Source organism: Caenorhabditis remanei, chromosome V (genome assembly GCF_010183535.1).
Source record: "Caenorhabditis remanei strain PX506 chromosome V, whole genome shotgun sequence".
NCBI classification, from domain to species: Eukaryota; Metazoa; Nematoda; class Chromadorea; order Rhabditida; family Rhabditidae; genus Caenorhabditis; species Caenorhabditis remanei.
Window position 1 is genome coordinate 18,894,202 of NC_071332.1, and position 17,412 is coordinate 18,911,613.

At 39.3% G+C, this 17,412-nt stretch overlaps 10 protein-coding genes across 10 annotated transcripts; 1 reads left to right on the forward strand and 9 right to left on the reverse strand.

The window, feature by feature from the left end:
* Window positions 1-1,897: 1,897 nt before the first annotated feature.
* GCK72_021147 (uncharacterized protein) lies at window positions 1,898-5,758 on the reverse strand (the record flags this gene model as incomplete). Its single annotated transcript, XM_053734054.1, has 12 exons — window positions 1,898-1,942; window positions 1,991-2,149; window positions 2,198-2,448; window positions 2,493-2,655; window positions 3,005-3,259; window positions 3,307-3,429; window positions 3,472-3,660; window positions 3,707-3,799; window positions 4,433-4,563; window positions 4,610-4,813; window positions 5,362-5,497; window positions 5,546-5,758. The coding sequence occupies 12 exons, from the start codon at window positions 5,756-5,758 to the stop codon at window positions 1,898-1,900; spliced, it is 1,962 nt and encodes a 653-aa protein (XP_053582967.1).
* On the forward strand, window positions 3,074-5,661 carry GCK72_021148 (uncharacterized protein; the record flags this gene model as incomplete). The annotated part of the gene is made up of 2 exons (XM_053734055.1): window positions 3,074-3,332; window positions 5,354-5,661. 2 exons carry the CDS (start codon window positions 3,074-3,076, stop codon window positions 5,659-5,661), a joined length of 567 nt encoding a protein of 188 aa, XP_053582968.1.
* A 149-nt stretch (window positions 5,759-5,907) lies between the features above and the next one.
* Window positions 5,908-6,977, reverse strand: GCK72_021149 (uncharacterized protein; the record flags this gene model as incomplete). Its single annotated transcript, XM_053734056.1, has 3 exons — window positions 5,908-6,126; window positions 6,209-6,839; window positions 6,892-6,977. 3 exons carry the CDS (start codon window positions 6,975-6,977, stop codon window positions 5,908-5,910), a joined length of 936 nt encoding a protein of 311 aa, XP_053582969.1.
* A 152-nt stretch (window positions 6,978-7,129) lies between these two features.
* On the reverse strand, window positions 7,130-8,177 carry GCK72_021150 (uncharacterized protein; the record flags this gene model as incomplete). The annotated part of the gene is made up of 3 exons (XM_053734057.1): window positions 7,130-7,333; window positions 7,394-8,039; window positions 8,092-8,177. The coding sequence occupies 3 exons, from the start codon at window positions 8,175-8,177 to the stop codon at window positions 7,130-7,132; spliced, it is 936 nt and encodes a 311-aa protein (XP_053582970.1).
* A 491-nt stretch (window positions 8,178-8,668) lies between these two features.
* On the reverse strand, window positions 8,669-9,315 carry GCK72_021151 (uncharacterized protein; the record flags this gene model as incomplete). Its single annotated transcript, XM_053734058.1, has 2 exons — window positions 8,669-8,881; window positions 8,956-9,315. 2 exons carry the CDS (start codon window positions 9,313-9,315, stop codon window positions 8,669-8,671), a joined length of 573 nt encoding a protein of 190 aa, XP_053582971.1.
* Window positions 9,316-10,744: 1,429 nt separating this feature from the next.
* On the reverse strand, window positions 10,745-10,997 carry GCK72_021152 (uncharacterized protein; the record flags this gene model as incomplete). Its single annotated transcript, XM_053734059.1, has 2 exons — window positions 10,745-10,859; window positions 10,912-10,997. 2 exons carry the CDS (start codon window positions 10,995-10,997, stop codon window positions 10,745-10,747), a joined length of 201 nt encoding a protein of 66 aa, XP_053582972.1.
* Window positions 10,998-11,149: 152 nt separating this feature from the next.
* GCK72_021153 (uncharacterized protein) lies at window positions 11,150-11,482 on the reverse strand (the record flags this gene model as incomplete). The annotated part of the gene is made up of 2 exons (XM_053734060.1): window positions 11,150-11,356; window positions 11,417-11,482. 2 exons carry the CDS (start codon window positions 11,480-11,482, stop codon window positions 11,150-11,152), a joined length of 273 nt encoding a protein of 90 aa, XP_053582973.1.
* A 2,445-nt stretch (window positions 11,483-13,927) lies between these two features.
* GCK72_021154 (uncharacterized protein) lies at window positions 13,928-14,348 on the reverse strand (the record flags this gene model as incomplete). The annotated part of the gene is made up of 2 exons (XM_053734061.1): window positions 13,928-14,012; window positions 14,062-14,348. The coding sequence occupies 2 exons, from the start codon at window positions 14,346-14,348 to the stop codon at window positions 13,928-13,930; spliced, it is 372 nt and encodes a 123-aa protein (XP_053582974.1).
* A 113-nt stretch (window positions 14,349-14,461) lies between these two features.
* GCK72_021155 (uncharacterized protein) lies at window positions 14,462-15,154 on the reverse strand (the record flags this gene model as incomplete). The annotated part of the gene is made up of 3 exons (XM_053734062.1): window positions 14,462-14,571; window positions 14,625-14,799; window positions 15,062-15,154. The coding sequence occupies 3 exons, from the start codon at window positions 15,152-15,154 to the stop codon at window positions 14,462-14,464; spliced, it is 378 nt and encodes a 125-aa protein (XP_053582975.1).
* Window positions 15,155-16,630: 1,476 nt separating this feature from the next.
* Window positions 16,631-17,053, reverse strand: GCK72_021156 (uncharacterized protein; the record flags this gene model as incomplete). Its single annotated transcript, XM_053734063.1, has 1 exon — window positions 16,631-17,053. One exon carries the CDS (start codon window positions 17,051-17,053, stop codon window positions 16,631-16,633), a length of 423 nt encoding a protein of 140 aa, XP_053582976.1.
* Between the last annotated feature and the right edge of the window lie 359 nt (window positions 17,054-17,412).

Genomic DNA, 17,412 nt, shown 5'->3' on the forward strand with positions numbered 1-17,412 from the left:
TTCTGCTGAAACACGGTCCATGCGTACTTCAAATGCGGACAAATGAGACAATCGCTTGAATTGTGAGAGAGAAAGCGGTTCCGACATATTAAATGATTTTAATTGTTTGAATTGATCCATTTCGACAAGTTTATTGATAGTATCGTCGTCAATTCCGACATCAATCAGTTGAAGGTGTTCGAGTACTCCAGATTTGAACAGCGATAGAATTGGAATCATAAAATCCTTGTGTAGTGAATCTAGCTCAACACGTTTCGCATAGAATAGTGGACTGACTTCTTTGGAAAGTGATTTGATCAGTTTCGGCATGATTTCGATGGTCTCGAGGGGTGATATAATCCAGAAACAATCGATAAGAGATTTCGAGTTGGTCAGCACTGCCGACAGATCACTCAATTCAATGTTCAAATGCTTTGTGTTGGATTCATGGAAGTTGCATTGAACGAAGCAATCATTCTTGCCCTCCACGTAATTAACATAATAATTGTAAAAACGAAATTCCACTTCTTGGTCCCCAATAAAAACGGTAATATCGCCATACTTCGCTTTGAACCTGTCGACAACGTTCTCGAATTTTCTTGAAACTTTCCGGACATTGAATCTGAAAAAATAAAATTTCATGTTTTTGACTGAATTAAGTTTTCTAACCTATTCCGAATATCCAGGTATCCGACAATCTCGTTGAGCAGTTCCATCGGCAAATCGGTGAGAATGAGTGGCTTCGGATCGGTACTGAAATTCCAAATTTTGTTTTAAAAGTAATTTTTTTCATAGTTGTCAAGGCCCGGCTTCAAAAAATGATCCTTTTTTTCCGAAATTTTTTCAATTTTTTATCGAAAATGTGCCCATTTTTGACTTTTTTTCAGAACTTCTCCTAATTCTGAATGATTGTCAAAAATTTGACTTTTTCGCGAAAAAATTCAAAAAATTGACTTTCGCGCCAACTTGCCCGGGCCTTGGAAACTATGAATTTTTTAAGCTAACCTTCTCTCGTGATCCAAATCCAGATTTCCGTGATAAAATCGATAGAACCAGTACTCGAAATCCACATAATCAATAACATCGTCTCCGATTGCCTCACAGAAGTTTTTGAATGCCTCTTCGACGTTTTTGGTACGGCGACACTCGTAGAAAATACACGCGCGAAGAGTCGTCGGATTGTTTTTCAGAATTTCGGACATTTTCTGAGGCGATTTTCTGGAAAAAAATACGATTTGTTTCGCAGAAATTACAAAATTGGGCTTAAAAGAAAGTGAAAATTGAGGCTGAGCAATGTGCGTGAGGTGTGGCGTATTGTCCGCAAGCACCAATACGTACTTTAGGAAGTACCGTAGCGTGGCAGAAATAAAACAATACATTCTGAAACGTAGAAAAAACACTGAAATGTGAAAAGTTTGAATAAAAATTATTTTTGTGCAATATTTTTTGCGATTTTCGTGTGTTAAAAAGGTAATAATTCTCATTTTGCCCTCGTTTTTGTCGAATACCAAGCTTCGAGAGAAAAACCTGAATATATTTGAAATCAGCGTTTTCTCAGCTTTCCAATGATATAGGTCACATGTCATATCTCCAAATTGACTTCATGACCTTCCTTATAGCTAGTAAGTTACATCCTTTGTTTGATTATTAATTTTTAAATCACCAGAATGAGCCACTTTGGCAAATCAAGTGGTGGATCAAACTTATTATTCTGTTTGAACAAAACGAAATGCTCAATTCTTTATTTATATTCTTCATGTGTCATCATCTAATACTAAACTAAAATTACTCAAAAAAGTTCACACTTCTTCACGGGATTCATCGGTGATCCAACCGGACAATTGAATGCCTCCGCAAATTCTTTCATATTCGAGAACACTCCATTCACACGGAAACTACTCGTTGGATGTAGCATTCTCTATTTTGTAGCGAGTGGTGTGGAGTCTCGTGCACGGCACCATGTCTGAAAATGCAACTTGAGTGATTGTTGATTCTGATCATCTAGAAATACCAGAGCTGTCATATGGAAGAATAGTTTATCCGGTTTCTCGTCTTCAAACCCAAAAATACTTGGCTCACTCGAGAAATCCACTTTCTTATAAGTCTTCCACGAAACGTTAATCCCAAGAAGATCAGCTGCCATCTCCCCAATAGTTATACTTCCATTCAACTGAAAAATGTTCAGTAGAGCGTAATTGCAACCCCCTTCTACCCCTACATTTCTCCCAAAATCCGGGTCGTCATACCCAGTGTACTGATCTATCAGACACTGTGCTCTTCTATCGTACTCCGCCGAGTCTTCAGGTGTCCACCAATCCTTGTATCCTCCATTCTCATCCATCAATCTTCCGTATGGATCGAAACCATGCCCGATTTCATGCCCAATCACCTCACCAATACTGGCAACTTTCGCATATTTTGGGTAGGTTGAATCAAAGAATGGCTCGTCCAAAAGTGCAACATTTATAGCTGGAGAAGGAAATCAAGCATTTTAAAGAAATACGGTAACGTACTCAATTTGTTGAGCTCCGGCATGTAGTATGCATTCGTTTCGACGTACATCTCGTCAGGTTTGATGGAGAGAAGCGAGGCGTGAAAGTTCATAACTTGTTCGGTATGGAATCGGTCGAGTTCTACTTCCGCCGCTAGATAAGACATGCCTTCGGATAGGTTTAGCTGGAAAACATACTTGTAAACCTGGTCAAAATGGGCGTAACTTGTTTCAAACTGAGTTTTATGAGCCGAAAAATACACCAAAATGTAGATCTCGGCGAGTTCTATATCCGTGACCTCATACGTGCTGCAGGCGTTGAAAATGATCCCAAAAACGTAAGGCCACCGTCATATTAACGACTAGCCATCCGACTCGTATGAGGTCAACTCGCCGAGATCTACATTTTGGTGTATTTTTCAGCTCATAAAAAACAGTTTGAAGAGAGTTACACGCTGTATTGTTTCAGCCCGGTTTGCAACCATGTGCTAGAAACTTTTCCCCCTAGATGCAAGTGCGCTTTAGCAAACTCACCGTATCAAAATAGCTATCAAGTGCTCCTGGAACTTCCAAATCATTCGGATACCCAACTAGTTTCTGCATATGTTCTATCTTTCGAATAGCCGCTATTTTAGTTGGCTGACTAAGCCACGTGGATTCTTGGATAATTTCTACAAAACTTTGTCGGATATCCTCAACCATATCAGATGCCAATCGGAGATTCTCCTTATCAAAATGGTTACGGGCGAAGACTCGAAGAGAGGCAAGTGGAAGTTTTTCAATGACTTTCTGGAAGAGGTGATGAATAGAGTAGGCGCTGCTGGCGACTTGCCAACCTTCTCACAATCCACGTTTCCATCCGGTTTGTCCCTATTATCTTCCTCCATCAAAAAACGGAAGTAGGCACCGAAATAATTGGCCAAAACTCGCTTCGATGTAGTTTGTAGTATTGTTTCGAGCTGAAAAGGAAGAAGTAAGGTAATATAGCGGCGAGCACTCACATTATAAGTCTCATTGAAAAAGAAGGAAAGTTTCGGAACTAGTAGCCTCTTCCTTATAGTCTCCCACACTTCATCTTTATGTTTCGAATTGAATAGATTCTTCAGAATCCTCTCGAAATCCAAACTAGGCAAATGCGCTTGGAGATCAGAGAGTTTAGTGAACGACGACAAATCCCATTGCTCTTCAAACTGCAAAATCATTGTTCTAAAGCGTCTGGTTTCAAAACGTCCTCACTTTTTCTAACTCGTCATTTAACATTTCCATGTTTTTGAAATCTTCTTCAAACGTCGCAACATCTAGCAAAGTTTTGTTGTCGTTTAGATACATCTGAAATTGGTGAATTCTTTTAATCATACTTGTCAACTCGGCCGGCGTGTAACTCGCTTCAGACTAAGATTTATGGGCTGAAAAATATACCAAAATTTAGATCTCAGCGAGATCTATGCCTGTAACTTACACCGGATGGCTAGTCTTTAATGAGCCGCGGGCAGGGCTAGAGTACAATAAGGCTCAGACTACCTCCGCAGGTGAGGTTCTAATGAGAAATGGTGTTTCTAAAATATTTCATTTCAACATGATCATTTTCGCGGTTTTTGGCACTATATCCCGGCACGTGGTACATTAACGAATAGTCATACCATAGTAAGTTACAGTCATAGACCTCGCTGAGATATACATTTTGGTATATTTTTCAGCTCATAAGCTCGGCCCATTTTTGAACTTTTTGCACTACAATTTTGTCCCAAAACTTTATTTTCTAAAATTTTTTCTAAAATTTTTCCATATTTTTCCTCAAGTATATTCCTCAAAACCTTTGAAACCTACAAAAAAACCGTTCTTAAGAAATTATTTCCAAAGAAAATTGGAAACATTTCGAAAAAAAGTATGCGCATTTTTTCTGCACTGAACTTCCGGCCCGGCCCGGCTCGTTTCGACCCGGTTGACGAATAAAATTAAAACCTGTTTCACTTCCGTGAGTTCCTCTTTCGAAAACAGCAAATCTCTTCCAATAAAGACATCACGATAATTGGATGGGATCATAAAAAGTCCGAGGTTTAGTCTACCAAGTGAGGAGTAGTTCGATATCATGTCTGAAAATCTAGAGAACATCCAAAAGAAAGAATAATTTGATCTAACCATTCAAATCGAAATTCGCTTCCGTCCAATTTTTGTCAAGAAATGGTATGGATCCAATTCTTTTGGAAATCTCAGTTGAAGTCACTTCTCGTTGTTGATAATATTCAGTTTCATTCATGGTTTTAGCACGTTGACATATCTTGTAAAATGTCTTCATTGCTTTCTCGGATTTGGAAGCGGAAGTGGATGGTTGTTCGAGGAATTCTGCGATTAGGGATATTTTGAAAACGAGAAGATTAACTTCTACAGTACCGTGCATTAAGATTTACAATTTGGCATTTTTCAGTCGAAAATGACCAAGAGGGTGTTACGGTATCACTGATTGTTCCACAAAGTAAATTATAAATAAACCATAAAGAACAAAGGTAGAGCTTTACTTTTTGAAGTTGTCAACTCTTTTGTACGGACACTCCCTAGAGAGTTATGGTCCTTTTAAGGGGACAGCTCAAAAATCACTCTATTTTGCAGTGAAATGGGACAATTCAAGGGAGAAATCACTTTGTCGATATGTAACTCTCTAGAGAGTGTCCATATAAAACAGTTGTCATCCAGAAAAAATGAAGCTCTACTTTAGTTTTGTATGGTTTATACATAACTTGCCTTGTGGGACAATCAGTGTTACCGTAACACCCTCTGGTCATTTTCAGCTGAAAAAGACCGAATTGTATATCTTACTGTACAGTACTGTAAGTCTTTTTAGGCAAGTTTTGAGTATTTCCTAATCCCAATTTACTCAATTTCCAGCTAATCACCTTTCAAAAGTTGCTCAACAATTTTCGTTTTCTTCATCATTCTATGCCCATCAACCAGCGTATCCTCATTATACTTTCCGCATACAGCTTTATAAAAGTTTTGACATGGATCCACGGAGACATCTCGCCAGTTGTGCTATAACTTTGATGCTCAGGTATATCAGTCTTCTGTCAAAAAACCAACCAATTGATGAGCGAGAAGGATACACTCCGGAGATTTACAGACACCGTTATGCTTCACAGACTGGAATTCTGAAGGTCTGGAAGGCATGGTCTTCGTTGTCTCTGAACTTCTTATGATGGTAACTGCCACGTAGAGAGCGAATATCCAGATGAGGATGATTGTGAGAGATCTCATCGGATGATGAGACTTCGTTTCTTTGTCTTTTTCAGACATTCTTTGATTTTCCGTCAGAAAAGTGCAAATGACTACAATTTATTGACAGATTCTATTTATTATTTTCTAAACGAGAACAAATTGAGAGTTCACGGAATGAGAGAAATGCCACATTTAACATCAATTCTATCAAAAACAGCAACAAAAAATTACAAATTCTTCTTCAAAATTATAATTTTCTGTTGATTATAGTCCAATTTGAACTCCAACATCTGGTTTGAATCGTCAGGAATCTTGTAGTGGTAGAGGAGTGCGGATAGATCTTCGGTGTCGACTTGTTCACAAAACGATTCTAGGTAATCAGAGCAGTCCTCGAGACCAAATGTTTCGATAGTGCATGACTCGAAGTTGGTAGACGTGGAGAATAGCTGCAATGAAGAAATTGATATTGATAACATATGAAAATAATAATTCTAAAAAGTAAAAAAAACTGACACCTCTGAGATTCACCAAGAAAAACTCGTCGACTTCCCAATCTAAGATCACAAAACGTTTGAAATGCATGAGAAATTCGGATGGGAAGGAATGGAAAGAGAATCGAGCAGTGAGTTGTTCCGCTTGCTTCCATTGATTCAGACTTGCGACTTGTCTGACTTTTTCCAGTGCCCAATCGTCCCCATCGTATACTCCGTCAATTTCGATATTCACAAGCACCTTCGGTTTGAAAAATGGAAGAATCGATAGAAGACATTCAGAGGATCCCGCACGGAATGTCAATGTTTTGACGTGTAATTTGTGATTCGAATGTTTCAGAAGGTTCTTCAAACTGAATGGATTCATTACATCATTGTAGTAATAGCTGACTGTCAGCACATTCAATCGCAATTTTGGATTTTTCAGTGCAATCGACAAATCATTCAAAGCGATTTTCAGGTAATCGTTGCTTCTGATAATGCATCCGCCATAATCGAGACCAAATGCATTCTTCTCATCAAAGTTCATGCCTGCATACACAACCTTTTCTCTGTTGTACACACAAGAGATATACAAATCTGACAGATAGATCTCGATCGATTTGTATGCAATGTTCTGTTTATCGACAAGAGAACGCAGGTCTTTCGACACTTTTCGGAGAGTCAATCTGAAATTTCAAATAAATTTTGTTTGTTTTGAGCGGTTTCTGGGTTACTCACTGCTCTTTCAATTCACATTTCTCAATGATTTTCCCAAGTGTATCGGTGGGTAAATTGGAGAATTCGAAGGGAGAGGTAGTCGACATGTTTCGAAAGCTTCTGAGAATATTGTGAAAATCTATAAGAAAGGGAATGAGACAACTAAGATAATTACAGCGTTTCGAACGCTTCAAGGAAAAAAGAAAAGGAACAATTCTAATTAACATTTCATTAGAATAACAACAGAAACAACAACAAATCAGAAATTCTTCTTCTCGATAATCATTTGGCAACCATACAATTTGAATTCCAACATCTTGTTCGAATCGTCAGGAATCTTGTAGCGATAGATCACATCTCTTCCAGATTCCACTTTCTCACAGAACGATTCGAGGAATTTAGGACAGTCGTCGAGATCTGATTCGACGGTGCACGACACGAAGTTGGTCGATTTGGAGAATAACTGTAATGAAGAAATTCATAACATACGAAAATTATGATTTGTTTAATGAAAATAACTAACATCTCTGAGATTCATCAGGAAAACCTCGTCGACATGCCACTTGTAAATCACAATACGTTTGAAATGCATTAGAAATTCGGATGGGAAGAAACCGAAATAATATCCAATAGTGAGTTGCTCCGCTTGCTTCCACTGTTCCAGACTCGAGATTTTTCTGACAATTTCCGCTCCTTCTTTTGATGCACAATCTTCAGTGTCTCCTCCTCCTAAAACTTCAATATTCGCAAGCACTTTCGGTTTGAGAAAGGGGAGAATCGATAGAAGATATTCCGGATTTCCCACATGAACTGTCAATGTTTTGACGTGTATTTGATGATTCAGACTATTCAGAAGCAATCTGAATCGATTCATCATATCTGGGGAGTTATAGACTGCAAGGTCTAGGTGATCCAATTGCAATTTTGGATTATTCAGTGCAATCGACAAATCATTCAAAGCGATTTTCACATAATCTTTGTTACTGATAATGGAGTATTCGATAGGCATGTCATTCTTATCCCAATTCTCGCTGGCATACACAACATTTTTGTCGTTGTACACACAAAAGATACACGAATCGATCGGATAGATCTCGATCGACTTGTATGCAATTTTCTGTTCATCGACAAGAGAACGCAGGTTTTTTGACACTTTTCGGAGAGTCAATCTGAAATTTCGAATAAATTCTGTTTGTTCCCAGCGGTTTTCGGGTTACTCACTGTTCTTTCAATTCACATTTCTCAATGATTTTCCCAATTGCATCGGTAGGCAAATTGGAGAATTCCAAGGCAGAGGTGGTCGACATGTTTCGAAAGCTTCTGAAATAATATTAAAAATCTAAAAGAAGAAAGAGAATAAGATAACTAGAATACGGGGTGATAGGTTCCGGATAAAATATGACGGCAAAGAACAGTTTCTTACAATAAATTTACTTTATTGCAAGAAATTAGAATAAGAAAAGCGTAAAACTTACAAAACAAAAGTCAAAACAACCGACGCTAAAATCAGAACTCACTCTGAAAGCCAACCGACTCCAGAAACTACTTGTTGCCACGTGGAGCACACGTGCCCACGTGAACTGACGCGCTGAGGTTACGGTAGGCGCGTGAGGCTTTGGCGGAGTGTCGTTGCGTATTTATTGTGAGGACTCGGAGAACTACAGGTTTATGAGGGTACCTTGCCACCGGCAACTAACTAAGATAATTACAGCGTTTCGAACGCTTCAAGGAACAAAGAAAAGAAACATTTTTAAACAACATTTCATAACAATAACAACAGAAACAACAACAAGAAAAATCAAAAATTCTTCTTCTCGATAACGATTTCGTCTTGGTTATAGTCTACTTTAAACTCCAAAACCTTGTTCGGCTCGTCAGAAATCCTGTAGTGGTAGATGACTTCTTCTCCTGATTCCACTTTTTCACAGAAAGATTCTAGGTATTCAGGGTAGTCTTCGAGACGGTATGATACGATGGTGCAAGACTCGAAGTTGGTAGACGTGGAGAATAACTGCAATAAAGAAATTGATAATTTGACATCCACAACATTCGAAAGAAATCATTTGTTAACTGGAAATAACTAACATCTCTGAGATTTATCAGGAAATCCTGGCCGAAATCAATTGTAACAATCACAAAATGCTTGAAATGCATGTACAATTCGGATGGCAAGTAGTGGAAACAACTTCGAATAGTGAGTTTTTCCGCTAGCTTCCATTGTTCCAGCATAGCGATTTTCCTCACTCCTCTCGATACTTTTTCAGGTGCGAAATCGTCTTTTCCAAAAACTTCAATATTAACGAGTTCCTTCGGTTTCAAGCAGAAAAGAATCGATAGAAGATTCTTCTGAAGATATTCAGGCGATTCCGCATGGACTTTCAGTGTTTTGACGTGTATTTGGCGATTCAGGCGTTTTAGAAGGTTCTTCAATCTGAATCGATTCATTTTATCATTGGACTGAAAGCTGACTGTCAGTTCATCCAATCGCAATTTTGGATTATTCAGTGCAATCGATAAATCATTCAAAGCGATTTTCTTGTAATCTTCGCTTCTGAGAATGTAACTCTCGCCTCGAACGAACTTCTTATCCCAATTCTCGCTTGTATACACAACCTTTTCTCTGTTGTATTAGGTTGTCCCAAAAGTTTTCGAACATAGTTTTGTTATTCTGCTATAGGAAAGAGAGCAAGAATCAAACCAAATAGTGCACGTTTTCCATTATATAAGACGTCGGGTGTATTGACAATAACATTCATTTCTTCTGGCTGCCTTCTCTCAATGAACGCGGCACCAATCTTTGTCCCCGACCGAATTCATATTCGTCATGTCATTTTATTTTTGTTTCTATCTAACTCCAAAATCACTGAGATTGAAGAACGTATGGTTGAAGTTTAAAAGGATAATGCCCCCAACGGCAGACAATTAGCCATTGGGTTCATTGTTTCAAAAATAATGATTTTTCTTTGGCCGAAGAAGCACGTTCTGGAAGACCAGTGGAGTTGGACATTGACAAGCTACGGGAGGTAGTGGAAAGTGACCCATTTCAATCCATTCGCGAACTGGCAACAATAATGGACTCTACCCACTCTGCGGTAGAAAGAGGACTGGGAGCTCTTGGCAAGCTAAAAAAAATGGGAAGATGGATACCACACAAATTGTCTAACTTTGACCTTGAGCGCCAAGTAGAGATGTCACTGCATCTTCTAACCCTCCATCCTAATTTCAACTGGCTGGATCATTTGGTTACGTCGGACGAGAAGTGGGTCTTATAAGAAAACCACCACAGGAGAGCCCAGTGGGTTGATGCTGATAAACAGCCAGAGGATGTCATCAAACAGGAGTTTAACCTTAAGAAAATATTGCTCTCCGTCTGGTGGTCTGTTCATGGACTGCTTTATTGGGAACTGCTTCCCGAGGGAAAAAATATCACCGCCGACTACTATTCTTCTCAATTACAAAAGGTGAAGTCCAAACTGAAAACCTCCCCTCTACACGGTCACGGAGTCCACTACCTCCATGACAACGCAAAACCACACACCGCAAAGACGATAAAGTCTCTCCTGGCTACATTGCACTGGACAGTCCTTACTCACCCTCCGTACAGCCCTGACCTCGCTCCTTCGGATTACCATTTGTTCAGCGACATGCATCGATCCCTTGTAGGCTAGGACTTCAAAACAAAGTCAGAGGTCGAAAAATGGGTGAAAAAGTATTTTGACTCGAAGCAGCCTGAGTTTTAGCGGAAAGGTATTGCATCTCTACCTACTAAATGGCAAACAGTCGTGGATAAAGGTGGTCACTATGTTTGATTTTTGTAATTTTCTGGCTTTGAATAATTTTGATTTCAATAATGTTCGAAAACTTATGGGACAACCTAATACACACAAGAGATATACGAATCTGACAGATAGATCTCGATCGATTTGTATGCAATTTTCTGTTTATCGACAAGAGAACGCAGGTCTTTCGACACTTTTCGGAGAGTCAATCTGAAATTTCGAATAAATTTTGTTTGTTTTGAGCGGTTTCTGGGTTACTCACTGCTCTTTGAGATCACATTTCTCAATGATTCTCCCAATTGTATCGGTGGGCAAATTTGAGAATTCGAGAGTAGAGGTAGTCGACATATTTCTAGAACTTCTGAAATTATAATGAAAATCTATAAGAAAAGGAATAAGATAACTAAGATAATTACAGTGTTTCAAACGCTTCACGGAATAAAGAAATTGAACAATTCTAATCAACATTTCATAACAATAACAACAGAAACAACAACAAATCAGAAATTCTTCTTCTCAATAACAATTCGATTATAGTCTACTTTAAACTCCAAAACCTTGTTCGAATCGTCAGGAATCTTGTAGCGGTAGATGACTTCTTCTCCAGATTCCACTTTTTCACAGAACGATTCGAGGTACTCAGAATAGTTGTCGCCTTCATCTGGTTCGACAGTGCATGACTCGAAGTTGGTTGATTTGGAGAATAACTGTAATGAAGACGTTCATAACAATAAAAAATAATCATTAAAGTAATTAAAAAAACGAACGTCTTTGAGATCTATCAAGAATTGATCAGTGATATCCCAAAAAATCACAAAACGTTTGAAATGCATTAGAAATTCGGATGGGAAGTAATGGAAACAATCTTGAGTAGTTCCAGATTCGTTCCAGATCCGCAATGTTCCAGATTCGCAATTTTCCTGACTGTTTTCAATGCTTCTTCCGGTTCCCGATCGTCAGTGTCTTCTACGAAAACTCCAATATTCACGAGTTCCTTCGGTATCAAGCAGGGAAGAATCGATAGAAGATTCTTATGAATATCTTCCGGAACATTCGCTTGGATTTGAATGAATTTTTTTGACGTGTATTTGATGATTCAGATGTTGCAGAAGGCTATTCAATCTGAATTGTCTCATTCTATCTTTGGAGTAATAGCTGACGATCAATTTATCCAATCGCCATTTTGGATTGTTCAGTGCAATCGACAAATCATTCAAAGCGATTTTCACATAATCATCGTTTCTGATGACGGAGGTTTCGTTATGCATGTACTTATCCCAATTCTCGCTTGCATACACAACTCTTTTGTCGTTATAAAAACAAGAGATATACGAATCTGTCAGATCAATCTCGATCGATTTGTATGCAATTTTCTGTTTATCGACAAGAGAACGCAGGTCTTTTGACACTTTTCGGCAGACTTGCAAAATATCGGCCCGGCCCGGCTCGGCCCGTCGGCCCGGCCCGGCCCGGCCCGGCCGGTAGAGAAAGTTGCCGGCCCGGCCCGGCCCGGTCGGCCCGGACTCAAAAAATGAGCACAATTTTTTCACAAAATTTTTCGAAATTTTTTGAAATTTTCATCAAAAATAGTCAAAAATCCTATGTACACTCGAGTTTTATCGATATGTAAAAACATAGTCGAAAATTCGACTTTTTTGCGAAAAAATCAAAAAATTTTCAAATTTTTGTACTGTGACCCGGGCCGGGCCAGGCCGGGCCGGGCCGGGCCGGGCCGGGCCGGGCCGGTGAAAATTCTCAAATCGGCCCGGCCCGGCCCGGCCCGTTGCAAGTATGCTTTTCGGAGAGTCAATCTGAAATTTCGAATAAATTCTGTTTGTTCCCAGCGGTTTTCGGGTTACTCACTGCTCTTTCAATTCACATTTCTCAATGATTTTCCCAATTGCATCGGTGGGCAAATTGGAGAATTCGAAGGGAGAGGTAGTCGACATGTTTCGAAAGCTTCTGAGAATATTGTGAAAATCTATAAGAAAGGGAATGAGATAACTGAGATAATTACAGCGTTTCAAACGCTTCAAGGAACAAAGAAAATGAACAATTTTAATCAACATTTCATAACAATAACAACAGAAACAACAAAAAATCAAAAATTCTTCTTCTCGATATCAATTTGGTCGTAGAAGTCATAATTGTGTATTTTGAATTCCAGTATCTTATTCGAATCGTCAGGAATCTGGAAACGGTAGATGACTTCTTCTTCAGATTCCACTTTTTCACAGAACGGTTCGAGGTATTCCGGGTAGTTGTCGAGACCGAATGATTCGACAGTGCACGCCTCGAAGTTGATAGATTTGGAGAATAACTGTAATGAAGAAATTGATAAATTGACATCCATAACATTCGAAAATAATCAGTCGTTGTCTGAAAATAACTAACATCTCTGAGATCTATCAAGAATTGCTCTGTGACATCTCGATTTAAGATCAAGAAACGTTTGAAATGCATGAGACATTCTAATGGGAGGTAATGGAAACAATAGTGAGCAGTGAGTTGTTCCGCTTGCTTCCATTGCTCCAGACTCGCGACTTGTCTGACTTTTTCCGCTGCTTCTTCCGATAATCCTTCGTAAATTTCAATATTCACAAGCACTTTCGGTTTGAGAAAGGGAAGAATCGATAGAAGATATTCAGGGGATCCCGCACGGAATGTCAATGTTTTGACATGTATTTGGTGATTCAGTTGTTTCAGAAGGCCCTCCAATCTGAATTGAGTCACCTCATCACGAGAGTCAAAGCTGACTGTCAGCTCATCCAATCGCAATTTTGGATTATTCAGTGCAATCGACACATCAGTAGTGTTAGGTTGATATTTTGACCAAAATACCACCCTGTCGGGACACACCCCCGTCGTCTGCGTCTCGTTCTCTCGTCAAAAAGAGAGACGCAGAGAAGCTGGATTCAGCGGGATGGGACAGCTGCATCCAATTAGTGCCGCGGCTCCCCACTTGAGTACTTGAATGGGCGCCGCTCCCCCTTTCTCTGACTATCTGCGTCCCCTCTCTCCTTTCTCTGACTGTCTGCACCCTCCACTCTCTCGCCCCCCCCCCCTCTCTAAGCTCCGCCCCCTTTTGCGGGACCCCCCTTATGCGGGAAGCAATTTCGCAATGGAAAAACGAGTAATGCGCAAATGCACAGGCTGACGCGTTTCTAGTAAGTGATTGCGCATCATGCGTATTCTATAACTGCAAAGTCTCTTTTTTGGCGCATCTGAAATACAGTCTTTACAATGTATCATTTTACAACAATTTATTATTGAAAAAATCAAATAAGTGCTCCTTCTGCAGCCACCATCATACGACCAAGATCGACTTCCACCTCGTGTACACCATCCAGGATTGTGCGAAAGCTGAAAAATAAAAAGTTTTGATTCACAAAAATATAATGGAATTCCCTACTTTGTTTCCAATTTTGAAATGTTGAGTAAATGCTCTTCCAATTTTGCAATTTCTAAGCAGAGATCTCCAATTTCTAATGATGATTGATTGTATACTTGTACCATCTCCCGATCCACAATGTTCTTCCCCTCGATAGACTTGTTGATTAAATCGCACACGCATAAAAGTTTTGAAAGCACATCCTGTAGATACCGATTCGCAATGTCCCGATTTCTCAACAAAAGATTCTTCACGTCGTGCATATTGTGAAAACCAACAATGCATCCATTGATTGAAAATTCGATCATCCTGAACAAAAATTAGAAAGAAAGAAAATTTTGATTAGTAGGAATCAAAGTGGCTCAGCACATTTAGTAACAAAAAAACAATTTTTTAATTAACAAGGGTTTATTAGAAACATTTAGTCCTCAATATTATTTTCACGCTTGAAGACGAGAAGATCGTGATTGAAAAACTTGTTGCGCCGTTGAATGTTGAAGTTGGCACAGCAAATTTTGCACAGCGAGAGAGCTGAAATTTCCCAAAATTGGCTAAACAAATAAGCGATACAAGAAGCAACTCACGGAATTGTTGGTATTCCTCATTGACTTGCACGACATCAATGTTGCGATTCAATTTTCTACACGTGAAACACATTTGGAGCACAAAAGTTGGATCATCGAACATGAAGAGTGGTTTCAATTGCGCAGCCTCATCGGTTGGCATGGTCACACCTTTTGCCTTTTCAGTCATGTACTTCTAAAAAAAAAGGAATACTATTTTTCGCTCATGTTCATCTAAAATTACGTAAAATAATTTGAAAAAAGAAATTTCAATTTTCACTAATGTATTTTTTTAATTATGCAAAAGGAATACTAGATTTAAAAAATGAATACTAAATTGAAAAAACAATCCTAATTTTGCAGTTTCAGTCATGAACTTCTAAAAACAAAAACGATTACTAATTTCGAAAAGGACCTACTAGGTTAAAAACTAAATCATACTTTAAAAAAATACATACCTGATGATTTTCCTTCCATGTTCCTTGTTGTATAGGTTTGAATGGGACAGTTTGGGACATTTTTGGCTTGAGAGCGTTTTGAATTTTGGGCATGCTTCTGGAGAAGAAAACGACAAGAATGACGAAGAAAGGAGGGGACGATGGCGAAAGAAGGGACACTTGAGAGTTAATCCTATTAAAATCAACTGCGCGTCCCTCCGACTGTTGTAATAATAATTCAATTATGCGTACTCGAATAGTCGTCAAAAAATCAAATAATAGTGTCCATTAGGGAATTTCGCAATTCATCAACATTGAGAATTTGATCAAACTCTGCATACACAACACACACCAATCCACCAGACGGAGTCAAATCTTTAAAGTTGAGCCGAACACTAACATTGGTTTGACGAACCAGCTCGAAAAGCGAATTATCGAGGGCGACAGGGCTCAATTCAAATCCAAAAATTGTGAATCCTCTGGATCTAAACATGTCCATGTCTATCGAATTGCAACTGACATTGCTTCGAGAGTGTCCTAGAGTCTCCTGGAGTTGAATATACGCCTCGACAAACTTATTTCCCACAAAGTCCAAATTCATTGGGCGACCGGGAAGTGTCAATCCACAATAGTCAATGTGTACATCAGTGACACCATACGGCTTGAAATTAAATGGTGACGTGTCGAAAGAACCATTAAACGCTTCCGCAGAAACAAGACCCAAGAAAATACGACGGGGCATCTTGCTAGTAAACAATGTGTTTGCTGGCGCATCATAACGGTTTGGCTCAATGTAAAAGGTTCGAACTTCCGAGGAGATCATTGGGTATTGTATTATTTTGTGCTCACGAATAGAAGTTTCAAGAGCATTAGCAAGTCCATCAGTGAGGTCATACTCGTGAACAAGCGCGTAGACATCGTGTATTTTAAACTTGAACAATTGTTTCTTGCGATTAAACGACTCAATCAGAAATTCACTACTGTTTGGATATGCCGTCAATTTTAGAGTACATGCATTCAGCAAACACCGCTCCTGATTAAACAAATCTGCCGAAACGTGTGCAGCCACTTGTGCTTTTCCAGTTCCACATCTTTTCAAAAAGCCGGGGCTCGTACTCGAGTCAATCTCATCGTCAAAATAGAAACCAGCAGCCGTAAGAGTGGAATCTTTGATTTCGCGTCCATACATTAGCAAATTTTCAAAATACGCCTTGTAGGCATAGTTTGATGGGTTGTGATAGACTTGTTGTGAATTCAAGTGTACAGTAAAATTCTTCACAATTGAATGGGCTATATTGTTGATTGGGGCATAAAGTAGAGTGGTGTCTGTTACAGGACTGGGCATTTCAACAGCATTACCAGCCGTATCGGTGATTTCAAACGTATAAACAAGATATGTTCTTCTCAAGTCTAGATAGGACCGCGAATTGTTTGTCAATACAAATTCCCAGGGACCTTCTGGTTGAAACGCATTTTTCAAGTTCACCACCGTCCATCTTGAATTTTGTATACATGTTTGGGTACCAGGCATAGTTGTAAAGTCCAACGCGTCGACAATAGTGTCGCGAGACTTTGGATCCATACGGCTAATCATGGCGAGAGAAAATTGGTTCGACGACTGTTTTTTGAGACAAAATGAGGTTTCAAAACGGTTACACTGTTTCCTTTTATGCTTTTTGAAGCTCCACCACCTCCTCTCCGCCTTTTTCCAGCCCCAGTCAATTGACGCATTTTTTGAGCTGCCACACTTTTCAAACTAGACTTGAAATCCTTTCCTTGTGCCAACTCTGCTGTCAGTTCCTTCCCAGCACTAACAAGATGTTGACCAGCACTCGAATTGATCAGTTTTGGCAAAAGACTTAGTGCTACTCCAAGTATTCCACCTAGTCCTGCACCACGCTGGCCTTCACCCCTCTGATGGCGCATTCCCATAAAATGTCCATTTCCTGGCACATGTCTTCGCAATAGACTATAATAGTCAATTTTCGAGAGGTCAACCAGTACAGGAGCCATTATAAAAACGTTTAGAGTGCAGATGTGAATCGTTACGTCTATTTATAGCCATGTTCTCTGACGACATTTCGCGTATTTTGACAGAAGATGCATTTTCAAAACGTACGTTTATTGGTGTCTACAGTGCAGATGAGCTCAATTCGTTGCCAAAGTGTAGAAAGAAGCGGTACGGATTGATTGTGAATACCGATCCTCTCAACAAACCCGGACGTCATTGGCAAAGTATTTTTATCGAAAAGGACTCTTGTAACTTTTTTTGTTCACTGGGGGAGAAGCCAAACTCACATATTCTCAAATTTCTATCACGATTCAAACAAGTCTACTGCAACAAAAACAGTCAGCAGAAACAGAATCAGGTC